This window comes from Centrocercus urophasianus, unplaced genomic scaffold (assembly GCF_019232065.1).
Source record: "Centrocercus urophasianus isolate 14NV4802_14NV808 unplaced genomic scaffold, USGS_Curo_1.0 seq_12, whole genome shotgun sequence".
Classification (NCBI taxonomy): domain Eukaryota; kingdom Metazoa; phylum Chordata; class Aves; order Galliformes; family Phasianidae; genus Centrocercus; species Centrocercus urophasianus.
The window spans coordinates 42,178,949-42,192,080 of record NW_024884364.1 but is presented as its reverse complement, the minus strand read 5'-3'; the positions used below and the strand labels follow the sequence as shown (position 1 = coordinate 42,192,080).

The 13,132-nt window shown below is 38.6% G+C and overlaps 1 protein-coding gene across 2 annotated transcripts in view; it reads left to right on the top strand.

Moving 5' to 3' along the window:
- The window catches only part of PHEX (phosphate regulating endopeptidase homolog X-linked), a 94,483-nt gene that overhangs the window by 35,730 nt on the left and 45,621 nt on the right, over positions 1 to 13,132 (top strand). For both annotated transcript variants that reach the window (XM_042810202.1, XM_042810201.1), the window contains 3 exons: positions 1,098 to 1,191; positions 5,059 to 5,187; positions 8,553 to 8,654. In XM_042810202.1, coding sequence (XP_042666136.1) covers positions 1,098 to 1,191; positions 5,059 to 5,187; positions 8,553 to 8,654 — 325 coding nt within the window. The remainder of the gene's footprint in view (positions 1 to 1,097; positions 1,192 to 5,058; positions 5,188 to 8,552; positions 8,655 to 13,132) is intronic.

Sequence of the window (13,132 nt, the reverse complement as noted above, 5' to 3'; positions counted from 1 at the left end):
GGCAGGAGCTTAGAGGCAAAACTCAAGCTCTTGCTCTGGTGATGCTGGTGTGAAGAGAAAACCCTCAAAAATTTTTCTTACAGCCTGTTTTGACTTGGGTGAGAGAACAGTGTATGAAGCGTCTATCAATGAAACCAATGGAGTGGCACTGCAGGAACACCTGGCAGCTCCATCTCTATGGCAGCTAGAGGCTGAAGAAACTTGAGTTTTAGTGAAGAGCGAGCTGTTCAGATAGGCTATCAAAACATCTTATAGTGGAAAGGAAACACTTAGTGCTAGACTTGTTTTGAGACTGCTTGAAGTTGAATTTCCTATTTACAGTGCAATTTTATCTCATATAACCACTGCTGATCATGGAGGTGGTTCAGTCTAGGCTGGCCAAATATTTGGTTAAGCACACTGATCAAGTGCTTGAAGTTTTAGAAAAAGGAGCAAAGATGTCAGGTCTCCTGGGATGTTTGAACAAGTTCTTCCAGGATTTCTCCGCCTCAGTTCTTTAGAGATTTTTCTTTTTGGTACGTCAGTTATTAGTAATTAGTAGTTTAATAAATGTAGATAGTAAAATTTTTCTGAAGTTTTGTTAATTTCTAAGGAAAGACAATATGAAATAGTGACAATCTCTAGTACATATGGGATTGATCATTATCTGCTGTTTTATGGTTACGATTTATGTTCCCTACTAATGAGGAGAGATAACATTTGCTTTGATATACAAAAAAGAAAAAAAAAAAAAGATTAAAAAAAGAAGAAAAAACAACAGTTATTTTCTCATTATGGTGCTATTCTTGCTACTTCCATGGAAAACAAAAACTGCCCTTTGAAAAAAGCATTACCTACAGGTGGCATGCTAAATGTCGAACTTGATACGAATATCCTCTAGAAGATGGTTACCACTGTGCAATTACATACCAACCAGCTTCAATCTAGCAGGCTACTCTGAGAAGTAGAAATTTATCAATTTGATCATCACTCATTAATTTTCAAAAGGAATTTTCAACCATTCAGTTTGAATATTTGTGGAGATACTTCTGTGAGTGCTTTGCTTTGTTACATCATATGCATTTAGAGGGCTGACAAAAACATGTCTGATTTAACAGGACTCTTGCCAACTATCTGGTGTGGAGGATGGTTTATTCAAGGTTATTTAACCTCAGTAGACGTTTTCAGTATCGGTGGCTGGAATTTTCTCGGGTAAGTTGAAGTTTTTAATAGCATTTACAGTGTAACTAGTGTTGTCCCTATCTGTTTCCCTTATAGCTGCTGTTTTCTATTATTTGTATCTTTGCAAAAGATATTTTTTCCATGCTGGGCAAATTTATTAAGCTTTTTGTAGTAGTCTTCATTTAAAATAGTAAAACCATATATATTGTGTGCGACACAAAGGAGAATTGTCCTTTGGATTATGTAAGGGAAGTTTCGAGGCCTTAAAAAGGCTTAGGCTTTTTATGCTGTAACCCAAAAGCTGGAAAGCTATTGAGTTTTGTGCTGGGGCTGTGACCTGCGAAAGGTCAAATATGTTTGGCCAAAGTCTGAGCTTTCGAAAAAAAAAGAACTCTTTACACATGCACGAAAACAGCTCTGCTAAAACAAAGCTATAAGATTTCATCTTTTCTCAGGTTACTCCAAACCATTATTATGCTGTAATGCCAGGTTTATATGAGCTCTAGCATATATATACATCAGCTTTTCTCACGGAAGATCTGATGAGGTACCTTCCAGCTCAGGGCTATAGAAACCCCAAAAGACATGCATTAGTTGCTGCCATAATCTAAGAGAGTAGAGTTAATTATCTATTAATTAATACGAGTATTTATGTAAAGCACATATTTGATTAAGTGGCTCCTGAATGGAAAACCAACCTGATGATATTATGGGCAATGCAAGGGCTCTTTAAGCAAACAAAAGATGAAACTGCAACAGAAATTTGTTCTACTTTTTTGCTGTTTCCACGCCATGTTTGGATGATTATATATTTTTGTTTGTTATAAGGAAAGTAAGCTGCTTGGTTATATCATGACAACAAGATAAATTGTGGCGTGGAGGGGCATGGTTATGGGCATGGTGGTGATGGGTTGATGGTTGGACTAGATGGTCTTAGTGGTGATTTCCAAAATTAATGACTATGATTCGGTGAACAGGAGGCTGTCACAGCAATGCCAGCAGTGTGGTGCAGGAGGTGTGGGAGCTCTGTCCTCCCTGGTGAGGCACACAGATGGTAATTGAAACCATCAATAATGTCCTTCCTGACTGGTATTGGAAGAGTTATGAGCTGATAACATATCTAAAAATGAACTTTAATACTTTGATGGAAACTATGGGGAAGAGGCCATCTCCTCTGATCCTGAATCTGCATTGCCAAAGACGCCATTTTCTTTATGCAAAAATGTGCAAAACTGGCTGTCAGAACCACAGTGATGTGTTTCTAAGTGTGTCCCCTTGTGGAATATTTCTTGCTAGCCAGGTAAAATAGATTGCTGGCCATCAACAAGTCTGCAGAATATGATTGAATTACATTATGGCCATGGAAATTCCTGGAAGGAAACATTGTCTTTCAGTTACTGTGCTTTTAGATACACTAAGGAGGTGCTGTCTTTTCCCTGGGTACATCCTCCAGCAGCTTAGGGAGAAATCTACCTGAAGTTGTTTCAAAGCTCATTAAAATATTGTCGTCAAGGATTCACGTAAGTGATTGTGAAAACTGAAGGGCAGCTTAGTAAGGGCAGTGAGTCAGCAGCTTGCTCCCATATCTGCCTTTGGGATCTGGAGAAAGATAGTTAAGTGCAGTAAATAGCGAGGGGTAATAGTTAATAGCTGTGGTTAAGTGTTGTGAACAGCTCAGGGAAACAGATTTCACAGGTCAGCAGAAATGACATGAGAAATGGAGTTCAAGGCAAAGCTGTTGCTGAGCAGATTGTTCCAGTCAGAGGCTGGAAGACTTGAGATACACAGTTCCTTTGAGATCGTAAAAATGGACTCAGTAACCTTCTGGTAAGTGAAGAAAACATTGAGTAATCAGACAACAATATGACTGTGAGAAGAATCACTGATCTCTAAAACAGAGGATATATTTTATTTGTTCACTCATTTCTCAAAAGCCTCACCCATCCTAAGTAGCATTTTTAAATTGGGTTCCAATTTTCTGTTGGTGGCTTTTACATCTTGTGTGCAGTAATCTTGGCACTGAGACACATATCTGGGTGGCATTTTGCAAAGAAGTGATGAAGCTTTGAAAAACTTCAGGTTGAAAAATAGGACAAACCTGCTGACTCTGGAGAAAGTGTTTGATTACCAGATCAGCACCATCAGCAGCTTCTCTCCACTGACTATTTGAGTTCTAGCAAATGTGCAATGGCTCCTGGGGAAGAGCTCTTTTAATTCTCTTGTGGAGTTCTGAATTGCCTGGAAAGGCTTGAAACCTGCTATTTATAGTTGCTGTTACTACCTGGAGTACTGCACTGTAGAGTGAGACATTAATATTTGGAGGACAATTTTGAGAGAGCTCAAGTTGGCTCTGGCTGTAACATAAATATCAATATACCAGCTGTGATATATTATCTATTCCTCTCAGCTCTGGTTTTATTTGTCTCGGAGCCTGTACTGCCTTTCTGTCCTCCTCACAGTCAAACCTCCCTCAAAATAATGATTATTATGTTGTAATAACGTGTTACATGCTGAAAGCCAGCTCTGTCTCTTGACTTTCTGTGGTTGTTGTGTAGACAGAGCTTTTGGAAGAAATTGGAAGAAAAGCTCTGATAATTAATGCTGTGACTCCCCTTGTTACTCTGCATCAGGAGAAAGATTCATTGTGGTTTTGCATGGACACTGGAGAGAATTTTTCCTTTCCTTTTTTTCTTTTTTAATAAAGTGATGTGTTATACATGAAGACTGAAGGATTTGGAAAAGAAGTTTATTTTCTAATTTGGCTCTGTTTAGGAAACAATTACCTTATTATGCATCAGTTTACCCAATGTGGTTTTTGTATAGAAGAAGTGTTTGTTCTGTCATTGAAAATCTATTAGCACATGCAGTATTAATAAAAAGCATTTGAAAATGCAGTTCACTGGTGTATTTAAGTATGAGTCATTGATTAGGCTTAATTACAGCCAATATGATGGAGAAAATCAATCTTTCAACTACCAAAATAGCTGACCTTCAATAGCTGAGAGTTAAGATAGTCTGTAATTTTCCAAGCAAATCCAAGCTCTTTAGTTTTGCTAGAAATCTTATCTTGGAGGAGACTAAGAGGAGACCAAGGAAAAAGAAAGGCCCACTAAGCACTAGAGCATTGCTTGGAGGCCTATGCAATCTGTGAGAGGCCAAAATGTTATCCTGCCTGACCTGGTCTGGTGTTGACCCCACCATTATGCAACCAGCAGGTGACAGCTACTGAGCTGGGATTTTGGTTGTTCTCTGTGGAGCAAGACAAGTGGAAAGGGAACTCTCTGAACTTGAAAAAAAGAAAAACCAAAAAAGCTTCCGAATCAGCACTGCGTTTGCTTTTTGCTTCCATGTAAACATTTTGCATTTTGTGTTGAATGGGTACTTTGTTTTTAATGAACTCCTTTGTCCAGAAAATGTATTGATATTTATGAAATGCCAACAGTAACAACGTTCAGAAATGGAGAACAAAGTAGCAACATGCTTAAGCATAATTTTGCCTTGCTCATTTGTGCATTGGCAGTTCTTGACTATTTCTCTTTTGAAGCTCATTTGCACTGAGTGCAAAATTACCAGAATTAGCCTAACGTTAACCATTGGGAATGTCTTCCCATAAAAAAATCCTCTCAGCTTAGTCTCTCTAAGTTGTTACCATTATACTCAGTTTAAAACTTTACAGTCATTCAGTGGGTTTTGAAAAGATTTTTCTATAAAGTTTCTACGTTCTCATAAAAATGGAAATATCTGTAAAATATCATTGCTGTGGGTTGGCTGTTTTTTTTTGTGTTTTTTGTTTGTTTGTTTGTTACTGTTTGACATGCATAATTTAACTTGGCAAGCATAAAAAATATACATCCAGGCTTATATAATGTTATGACTCACTGCATTCACTTCCAACAGGTGATCCATGGAACAACATCTTTACTGCCTCAGTGGGACAAATGTGTGGACTTAGTTGAAAGTGCACTCCCTTACGTTGTGGGTAAGATGTTTGTGAAAGCCCATTTTCAAGAAGACAAGAAAGAGATGGTGAGTCCTCTTAGAAACTTGTAATTAGAGGCTTCGTTATTCTCTCAAAGTTAAAGAAAAGGTGTACTACTGGTGACAAAATTCTTAAAGATGCTTCAGTTACGTAAGAAAAAAAGCAAGGAGAGCACAGAACAAAGAAATGTCATGTTTCTTGTCCATCTAAGCGCAGCCCAATCTTTCTACATGAGGCCCTTCAGATAAATATGTAGACAGATAAAAACCAGCCTAAACTCCATTAGTGTGTTTGCACCATGACAGACTGTGCAGAAGCAGAGGGGGGAGCATTGATGAGGAATGGATCAGTTTAAGGTAATTTAGTAAAATTCTTACTGACCAGTTAATAACTGGTCACATTTGCTCTGCTTTAGGGCTAACATTTTAAGGCTGGTTGTGCTACAAATATATTCTAACTGAGAAAACTGATGTCTTTACTCAAGGAAAGTATTCTTTCACGTTGTCGAGTACAGAGAATAGAGAGAATAGCTTTCAACTGGACATTCATCTTCACTGTAAAATTTCAAATGCAGCTACATTATCACCTCCCTTAATAACATATTCAAATGATTAACTACCCTTTATGATCATTTATGACTTATTTTCAGATTATAATTTTCTCATTGAGTTTCCCAGTGTCTGCTTTTCCAGCTATTGATTTTCCAACAGTAATCAGTTTGAAATCAACTGATTTAGCTAATGAACTTATCTTCTACCACAGGAGAGCTGCATTTAAGAAACATATGACCATCATGCATTGGGTGCAGCAGCTCTGTGATTGTCCTTCAGAACCCTGGCTCAGTAGCTTGAGTTTGTCTGCTTGACTTTGTTTAGTTAGACTATTTTCTTATGGAAAGACTCCATTTTAGACAGACCAACATTTGGCTTGTTCAATATTTGAAATGTTTCCATCTCTACATTTCTTTTGCTGCTTGCCTCCAGCTGGAGTTTCCTTCCTGAGATCCAGTTCCTTGATTCTTTATCAAGTTTTTGATGTGCTATTTGGCAGTTTAGTGTCAAAAATATTTCTGGGGTATTAGACAGTGTGACCTCTGTGGAAATGGACTGTAAGAAATATATGCTTTATTGAGGATGAACTGTTATTTTGTGTTTGTATATGTGAAGGAAAACCTGGCAGAAATAGAGAATGGTTATCTGATGAAATATGACCTAATTAAAGTATTTTTTAGTATGCAAATTCCTTTCAGGCCAAGAATGTGAAAAATTATCAAGTTTAAATTCACAGTAACATCCATAGAAAGGTATGTGTATAACAGTTATAGTATAAACCAAAGAATTCAGACCAATAGCAAGCTGTTGATGGTTAAAAAATTAGATGCAGGTGAAATATGCTGCAGTCCTTTTAGAAATGTGCTTTTCAAGTTGATCATTTTCGTTTTTATTATTTTCATTTCACTGGTTTTCATTTCTGTTTCTCTTTCTTAAGCACCAAGAAAACCCTTGAGAGAAGTGCTGTTATTTGTACAGGTTTTATTATTATTTTTATTCTGCCCTGGATCAAAAGCAAATCCTGACTTATGGACAATATGGATTTTCCCCCCACGTTTTGTAACTGATATTTCATACTTTAGAAATTTCCCTCTTCCTTTATCAGGAAAGACATTATTTGTGTCTAAATATAGCACTGTTTCTAACCCAGAGTGCCTGCAGTGTTTCTTACAGCTATGCCTGAGCAGTTTCAGTAATAGCTTTGATAGCAGGAATAGGTTTCTTCTCCTGCCCCCCACAGCTACAGCTGGTACATAAAGCCTAACTGTACACCAGGGCCCAGCTGTAATGCTCTAGTTTGAACTCATAACCTCCAAATACAGGGATTTCACCTCATTAGTGCTCTAAGTTAATTGAGTCAGTGCTCTGCCATCAATACCTTTAAGTTACCCTATTCCCTGAGACGCTGTTTTCTGTGAATGCTGACTGTTTACTCATATTTAATGCTAGAACTGTTCCAGTTGTCCTGTACTGTTGCTAAAAAAAAAAAAAAATTAAAAAAAAAATAATAAAATAATGTTTTTTGAAAAGAGTAGAAAAAATGAATAATCAAAGGAGCATTGCTAGGCTTTATCTGGCTCCACCGCAAATACAGATTAGTTCCGAATTAAAATATACATCTGATACATCAGTGACAATTCTGCTGAAGATAACATTACTTTCTGGGATTCAGCCCCCACCTAAATGACTTCTCAAGGCTAGCAGATCTGTGGAATAAACTTATATAAAACTTTGGTATAGGAGGTCTTCATTCTTTTTAAATGTAACATAACTGATAACACAGCAATCCAGTAAATCTTCATACAGTGGTTGTCTGTCATGGCTTGTACTATCTGGGCTGAACTGTGGTGAAGCCCTCTGGCAACGGCTGGATCCTCCAAAATACCTCACTCTTATAGTGTTTTCAGATTTATCTATGTTAAGGTTCCTCTGCTGATACAAATAGAAGCAGGTTATAGCCTATACTTTTCTGGTCTGTGTTGCCAAACAGATGCACAGGCCTGAGTACACTTCTGCTCTTTAGACCAAAGCAACACATCCCTTAGCTGTCAGACTCTTTGTTCTTTTTATTTCAGAGTTTTCTTGGCCTTTATGCTCACTGAACACTCCTACTATTTCACTTGCTTGTGACTTGCTTGTGTTTTCATGTAGTTGTTGAACTACCATTTGTACAGAAGCCACAAAGAAGGAGTAGAGCTAAAATGATCGTGAGTTCTCCCAGGTTTGCACAGATGCAGGCTGTCCCTAGATGTTCAAGATTAGAGAAGCCACGGCCTCTTTCCCTGCAGTAAGCACAGCTTACTGGTTAAATATTTGAATGCTGCTTTGTATTTGGATCATGATATTCTCAGCCCAAATTCAGATCTTTGGCAGTATTAGTGAGGAATATCTCAGTGTGACATAAACTAAGCAAGGCTACAGATGCTCTCTCTACAGAAAAGGCTTTATCTGTGCAAACACTTTGCAGCTGGCTCCTTCCTGCAGGGACTAGTGATCTAGGACCAAAGAGACAGAAATCTCCACAAATCAGTGCAGTTCTCCCAGTGTTGGTTTTTTTTTTTTTTTTGGTTGTTTTTTTTTTTTTTTTTAAGATTTTGAGTCAGGCTTTCTCACAGTTGTGACATGAAAGGATCAGCAGGCTGTGTAGTACAGCTGAAGGGAATAAAAAGAAGAAGAAACTTACTTTGAGAAGAATTGCCTGAGGGCTGGAAAAAGATCCACCTTCAAGATCTATTGATCTATTAGTGGTCACTGTCTGATTTGGAACCGTTCGTGGTCTTACTAAGTACTTCATGCACTGAAACTTATAATGATCCCGCCATGGCAGTTTAATGAAGAGAGGTTTATTAACTATTTTCCAGATGGAAGAGCTGACTGAAGGAATTCGCTGGGCTTTTATTGACATGTTGGAGAAAGAAAACGACTGGATGGACTCTGAAACAAAAAGAAAGGCTCATGAGAAGGTAATAAATATAAATGGAGGGTGGGTAAAGTCCCGTCAGAGTAAAGACTGGTCTTGAGGGAGAACAGAATGTTGTGGACCTTACTTGCCATTACCTTGTTCTTCCTGCCTTGCCTCCATCTGTCTCAGTTTGATTCTGACTGATGTAGACTATGAGCTTGTTTCAGACTTTCTGTGCCTTACTGGGTTGTTTTGTGTGGAAATGGAGGCTTCAGCCAGGAAAGGAACATGGGAATTGTACACATCTTGTACCTTCTCATACACCATGGTGGAAGGCCTACCTTTAAAGCCACCTTCCAGGATTGTGGCAACCATCCCAGCTGAACACCCATCTGACAGAGCTAGTTACAAAGTGTTATGGTCAAGGCTGGCATAACCTTTCAGGTGGAATGTCAGTAAAACTCAGGAGGTAAAGATGAAAGCAGGACACAGTGAAAGATCTCTTCCTGGTCTCCTTCCTTGCTATTGGTATGTGATAGAGGGAGACAGAACATGTCTAAATGTAGAGCTCTGCCACAGGACAGCAGTCAGGAGAGGCATAAAGAAAGCAGAATTGGAGGGAAATGTGTAGGACTGCCTCCTTATGTAGGAGGCAGCAGGATGTCAGAGAATTAATAAATATCCTCTCTGAATGCAGTGACATGCAAGTGCAGCTTTCCTACTCACTGTGCTGAAATTAAAATTATGCTGTTTTGGTTTGAAAACAAATACAGACTTCAAGGAATTTTTGTTGATTTTGTTGAAAAGGCTGTTCAGACACTTCATTATTGGAAAGGTTTAAATTCCATACACAGTCCATTAACTTTTTTACAGTGGTGCCCTGCACAGATGCACAAATGAAATACAGCTGCATAATTGGACCAATAAACTCTACAGAAAGCAAAGAATCATAAGATGCAGTCTATTTCTTCATTTACCTGATGGCATGTGGGCTGCAGTTATTATTTCTTACTGGCTGCAATGCTTATTTGTTTACTAGAAAAAAATATAGAAACATAATGAACTTTAATTTAGATATTTGGCAAATGTGATGCAGACTACAAGCAGGAAGATTTTCTATTACAAGTCAAATGTTGATTTTTTAGCAAGCAGTCTGCTTAACCATTGTGTTAAAAATCTGCTGACTTCCTTCCAGTAGAGAAATCATACAAGCATTGCCACAAACTAATAAACTCTCTAAAAAGCTCTCTCTTTTCTAGGTTAGGAAAGGATGTGTTCAGAAGTTAGGTTTGATCTTTTGTAGGTGGCGATGACACGTGTAGGAAGCTTACGGTACTTGCTTCCAATTTAGGCATCTCAGTTAAGTTTCTGAAGTTAATGGGGTGAGTCTGGACTGAGCAGTGCGTGCCAAAGTAAATTCAGGATGTACAGTGAAAAAAACTACGTGCGAAAGGACTTTGAATATCAAATGGTTTAAATCCATTACCACTGACTTGAACAACAATTTTATAGTTTACTGTGCTAGGAACGAGGTCAAGGTTGTATGACACAAATGTAATGTAATGATTTTGCAAATTGCAGTAATATAAAGAGGCGTTTTGGTAGATTTCCAGGCATGGTCTTTGTACATGTTTTTAAACTACTATTTATTGCTAATCATTCGTATTGGATGTGTGCTGGAACATTTGGATGGACATGTTTGTAATTCAAGAAGTGTATTCATTACTTGTATAGCCAGATAATTCACTGCAGAAATCTGTGATATATCATAAAACAGAACCTTAAAAATCTGTTATTCCTTAAGATCCTATGAGCCATTTTTTAAAATACTTATGCATTAACAGAACAGTTAGACAATAGGATTGTTGGAGTACTGGTTGTTTGATTGTTTTAAAAGAACAAATGTGGTAGTATTGCTTTATTACATAGATCCATACAAGAAATATTTCTTTGTCAATCTGAGAGGATTTTGAAAATTTGGAAGGATCTTTTTCTTGAATTGAAGAAGAGCAAGCTACATGATCCTGGGGATTTTCACTGTTTTACTCTTCGTTTTGGAGCATTACCAAGGTAGTGGTTATGGCAGTGTGATGACAGAGCACAGTGGGGTGCTGGAGGCACCGTCTTTCAGACAGAAGGCCAGAAAGGTTCCTTGTCTTTGATCTTCTGTATAGGCAACCTGTAGCATTTTGGCCAATTATTGCTGGGCAGAGCTCAGTAACATGTAAACAACTCCAGTTTTCTGTCGATAGAGCCTCCATGGAAGTTTTTTATGAGTGTGTGATATTCTGCTTGAACCAAATTTCAAGTCTTGTGCAAGCATCTTCTGCTTGTTTCTTTTTCCAGAACAAAAGATGGCATCCAATCATTACTATCATTGTCTGTTTAGTAAAGAAAGAGAGCTATTAGTTAGATGAAGAATGTCTTGACCTTTTATCATGTGTTCAATAGTGGCTATCAAAGGAGATTGCTCCTCATTCCCAGTTTATGTATGAGAAGCTGAAGTGCAGGAGTAGTGTCAGATCTAGGGACAAGAAATACCTCCCTGTTTTAATGCTCAGACTGTTGCAGCCCCCTGCACTGTAGCACATCATCCGTTGTAGTAACACAGAGTTGCTACCTGAAGTTCTAAAGCAGAGCTGTAGGCTGTATGGAAAGGGCAGACATTCATATACTAAGCATGTCCCCTGAATTTTTGGTCTTCTTACATTCTCGAGTGCAGTGGAAAGAGAACTGTACAGAACTACTATTTTTTGTTTACTGGGCCTCCTTCATAGGAACTGTTTATTTTGCCATTAGCCCTTCCTTTAACTTCAGGAGCGTTTGGGCCGTTAACAAACTTTCTGCCCATTTCCTGAAAGAGGAATAAAATCAGTGCACAATATGGATGCCTGCGCAGTGAGTCTCCCTGGAAGAACAGCTCCTCTCAGGTGTCTTTTTTGTTCCTTCTGCCGATTGTATCATCAAATGACAACACTGTCATGCAAATGACTTGGCAGCTCTCAAGAAAATTAACTGCAAATCCTCTCCACAACAGGGATAGTCACAGTCACACGTTTTGACTGCTGCCTGTTTGGCTGACTGATCCCCACCTTGCACATGGCCAATGCCAGACCTGTACACCTGCTGGCAGCCTGACGCTTTGCACTCATAGGGACCATTGACCTCTGAAGGACATATAAAAGGCTTTCAGGTAGAATCAATGCTGGATCTGAGCTCCAGGCATCCTGTAAGCTCCATTTTACCATTGAAGTGTTTTGTGCCTATGACTCGGTGTGTCTGTTAAGCTGCTGAGATGGACATCCAGCACTATCTGTTCACTCTAATTTGGTAAGCCTAAAATGCATTAAAAGGATCAAACAAACAAGCTCATGTGACATAAGAAACATGTGTGATGTCTGAGAACCATTCTTTTAGCCCCTGTATACTTTGGAGGTAAGGTTTAGCTTTCCTTCAGTAATAGAATACTATAGTAAGAAAACTACTAATTTCCCTCCCATCCTCCCTTTCTTCCTCTTTCTCTGTGATGGAAAGGTGGATTTAAACCAGCCTATCTGAAAGTCAGCCCTACAAACAGAGAATTCGACAAGCTGAGGTGTCTGATTCCCGTGCAGTTCTCACCTAATTCTCTGGATGGAGCTCACGCTGCTTCCAAAGCAGTTCCTTGCCGCAGAGGAGCACTTTGCCTCGATGCTCCGCTTTCTGCCCTGTCCTGCCTCTGTTCTTTGTGAGCCTTGTTTTACTGCTGTGTAGTTGACTATCATCAGAATTTCTTAAACTATTCCTGCTAACCTTCCAAATTATCAATGGAAATATCTCCGATTGTAAAAAAAAAAAAAAAAAAAAAAAAAGAGAGAAAAAAAAAAGAAAGAAAAGGATTTATTCTTGGTCTTTTAGCCTCTGTTGTAAGGACCCTGTGTTTTTGTCCACATTTGAGGAGAAGATAAAATTATTCACATCGTGAAGGCCTAAGTGTGTCTAGTCAGAGTCTTCCGGTAGGCAGTCTGCAAGCTGCAGCATCCAAGCAGAGATACCTCCTTCACTGCCATGGCAGTGGAAGGCTCGCAGCCACCCTGCAGCCTCCAAGATGGGTGGTGACTAAAGATGGGAGGGCAGGCTTTTGTTTCCTTGACCATGAGAGTGCAGATTGCAACCACTGTCTCAGTGAAAGTGCATTGGAAGTCATATTTTGAAATGGTGGGCCACAGGGAAAACAGAGAGCCCACAACTTAAATGGCATTTATGTGGCTCGTATGATCAGAGCTTTCATCTTTAAAACACTAATTTCTTGCTGCTGCTCTTCAGAGCATAATTCAGTGGAAGATCATCACTAAGATGTAAAATTATTCCCTTTCTTGGGCAGAAGCCATTATTTTATTAATTTTTTTTTTTTTTTTTCCCTCCTTGAAATGACTCTTCTTTGTGGGTTTAACTGGGAGCTCAAAAAAGAGACACAAAACTTGTTTTCTGAAAGTTTGCAAAAACAAGTTTTCTTTCCTTTCCTTTCCTTTCCTTTCCTTTCCTTTCCTTTCCTTTCCT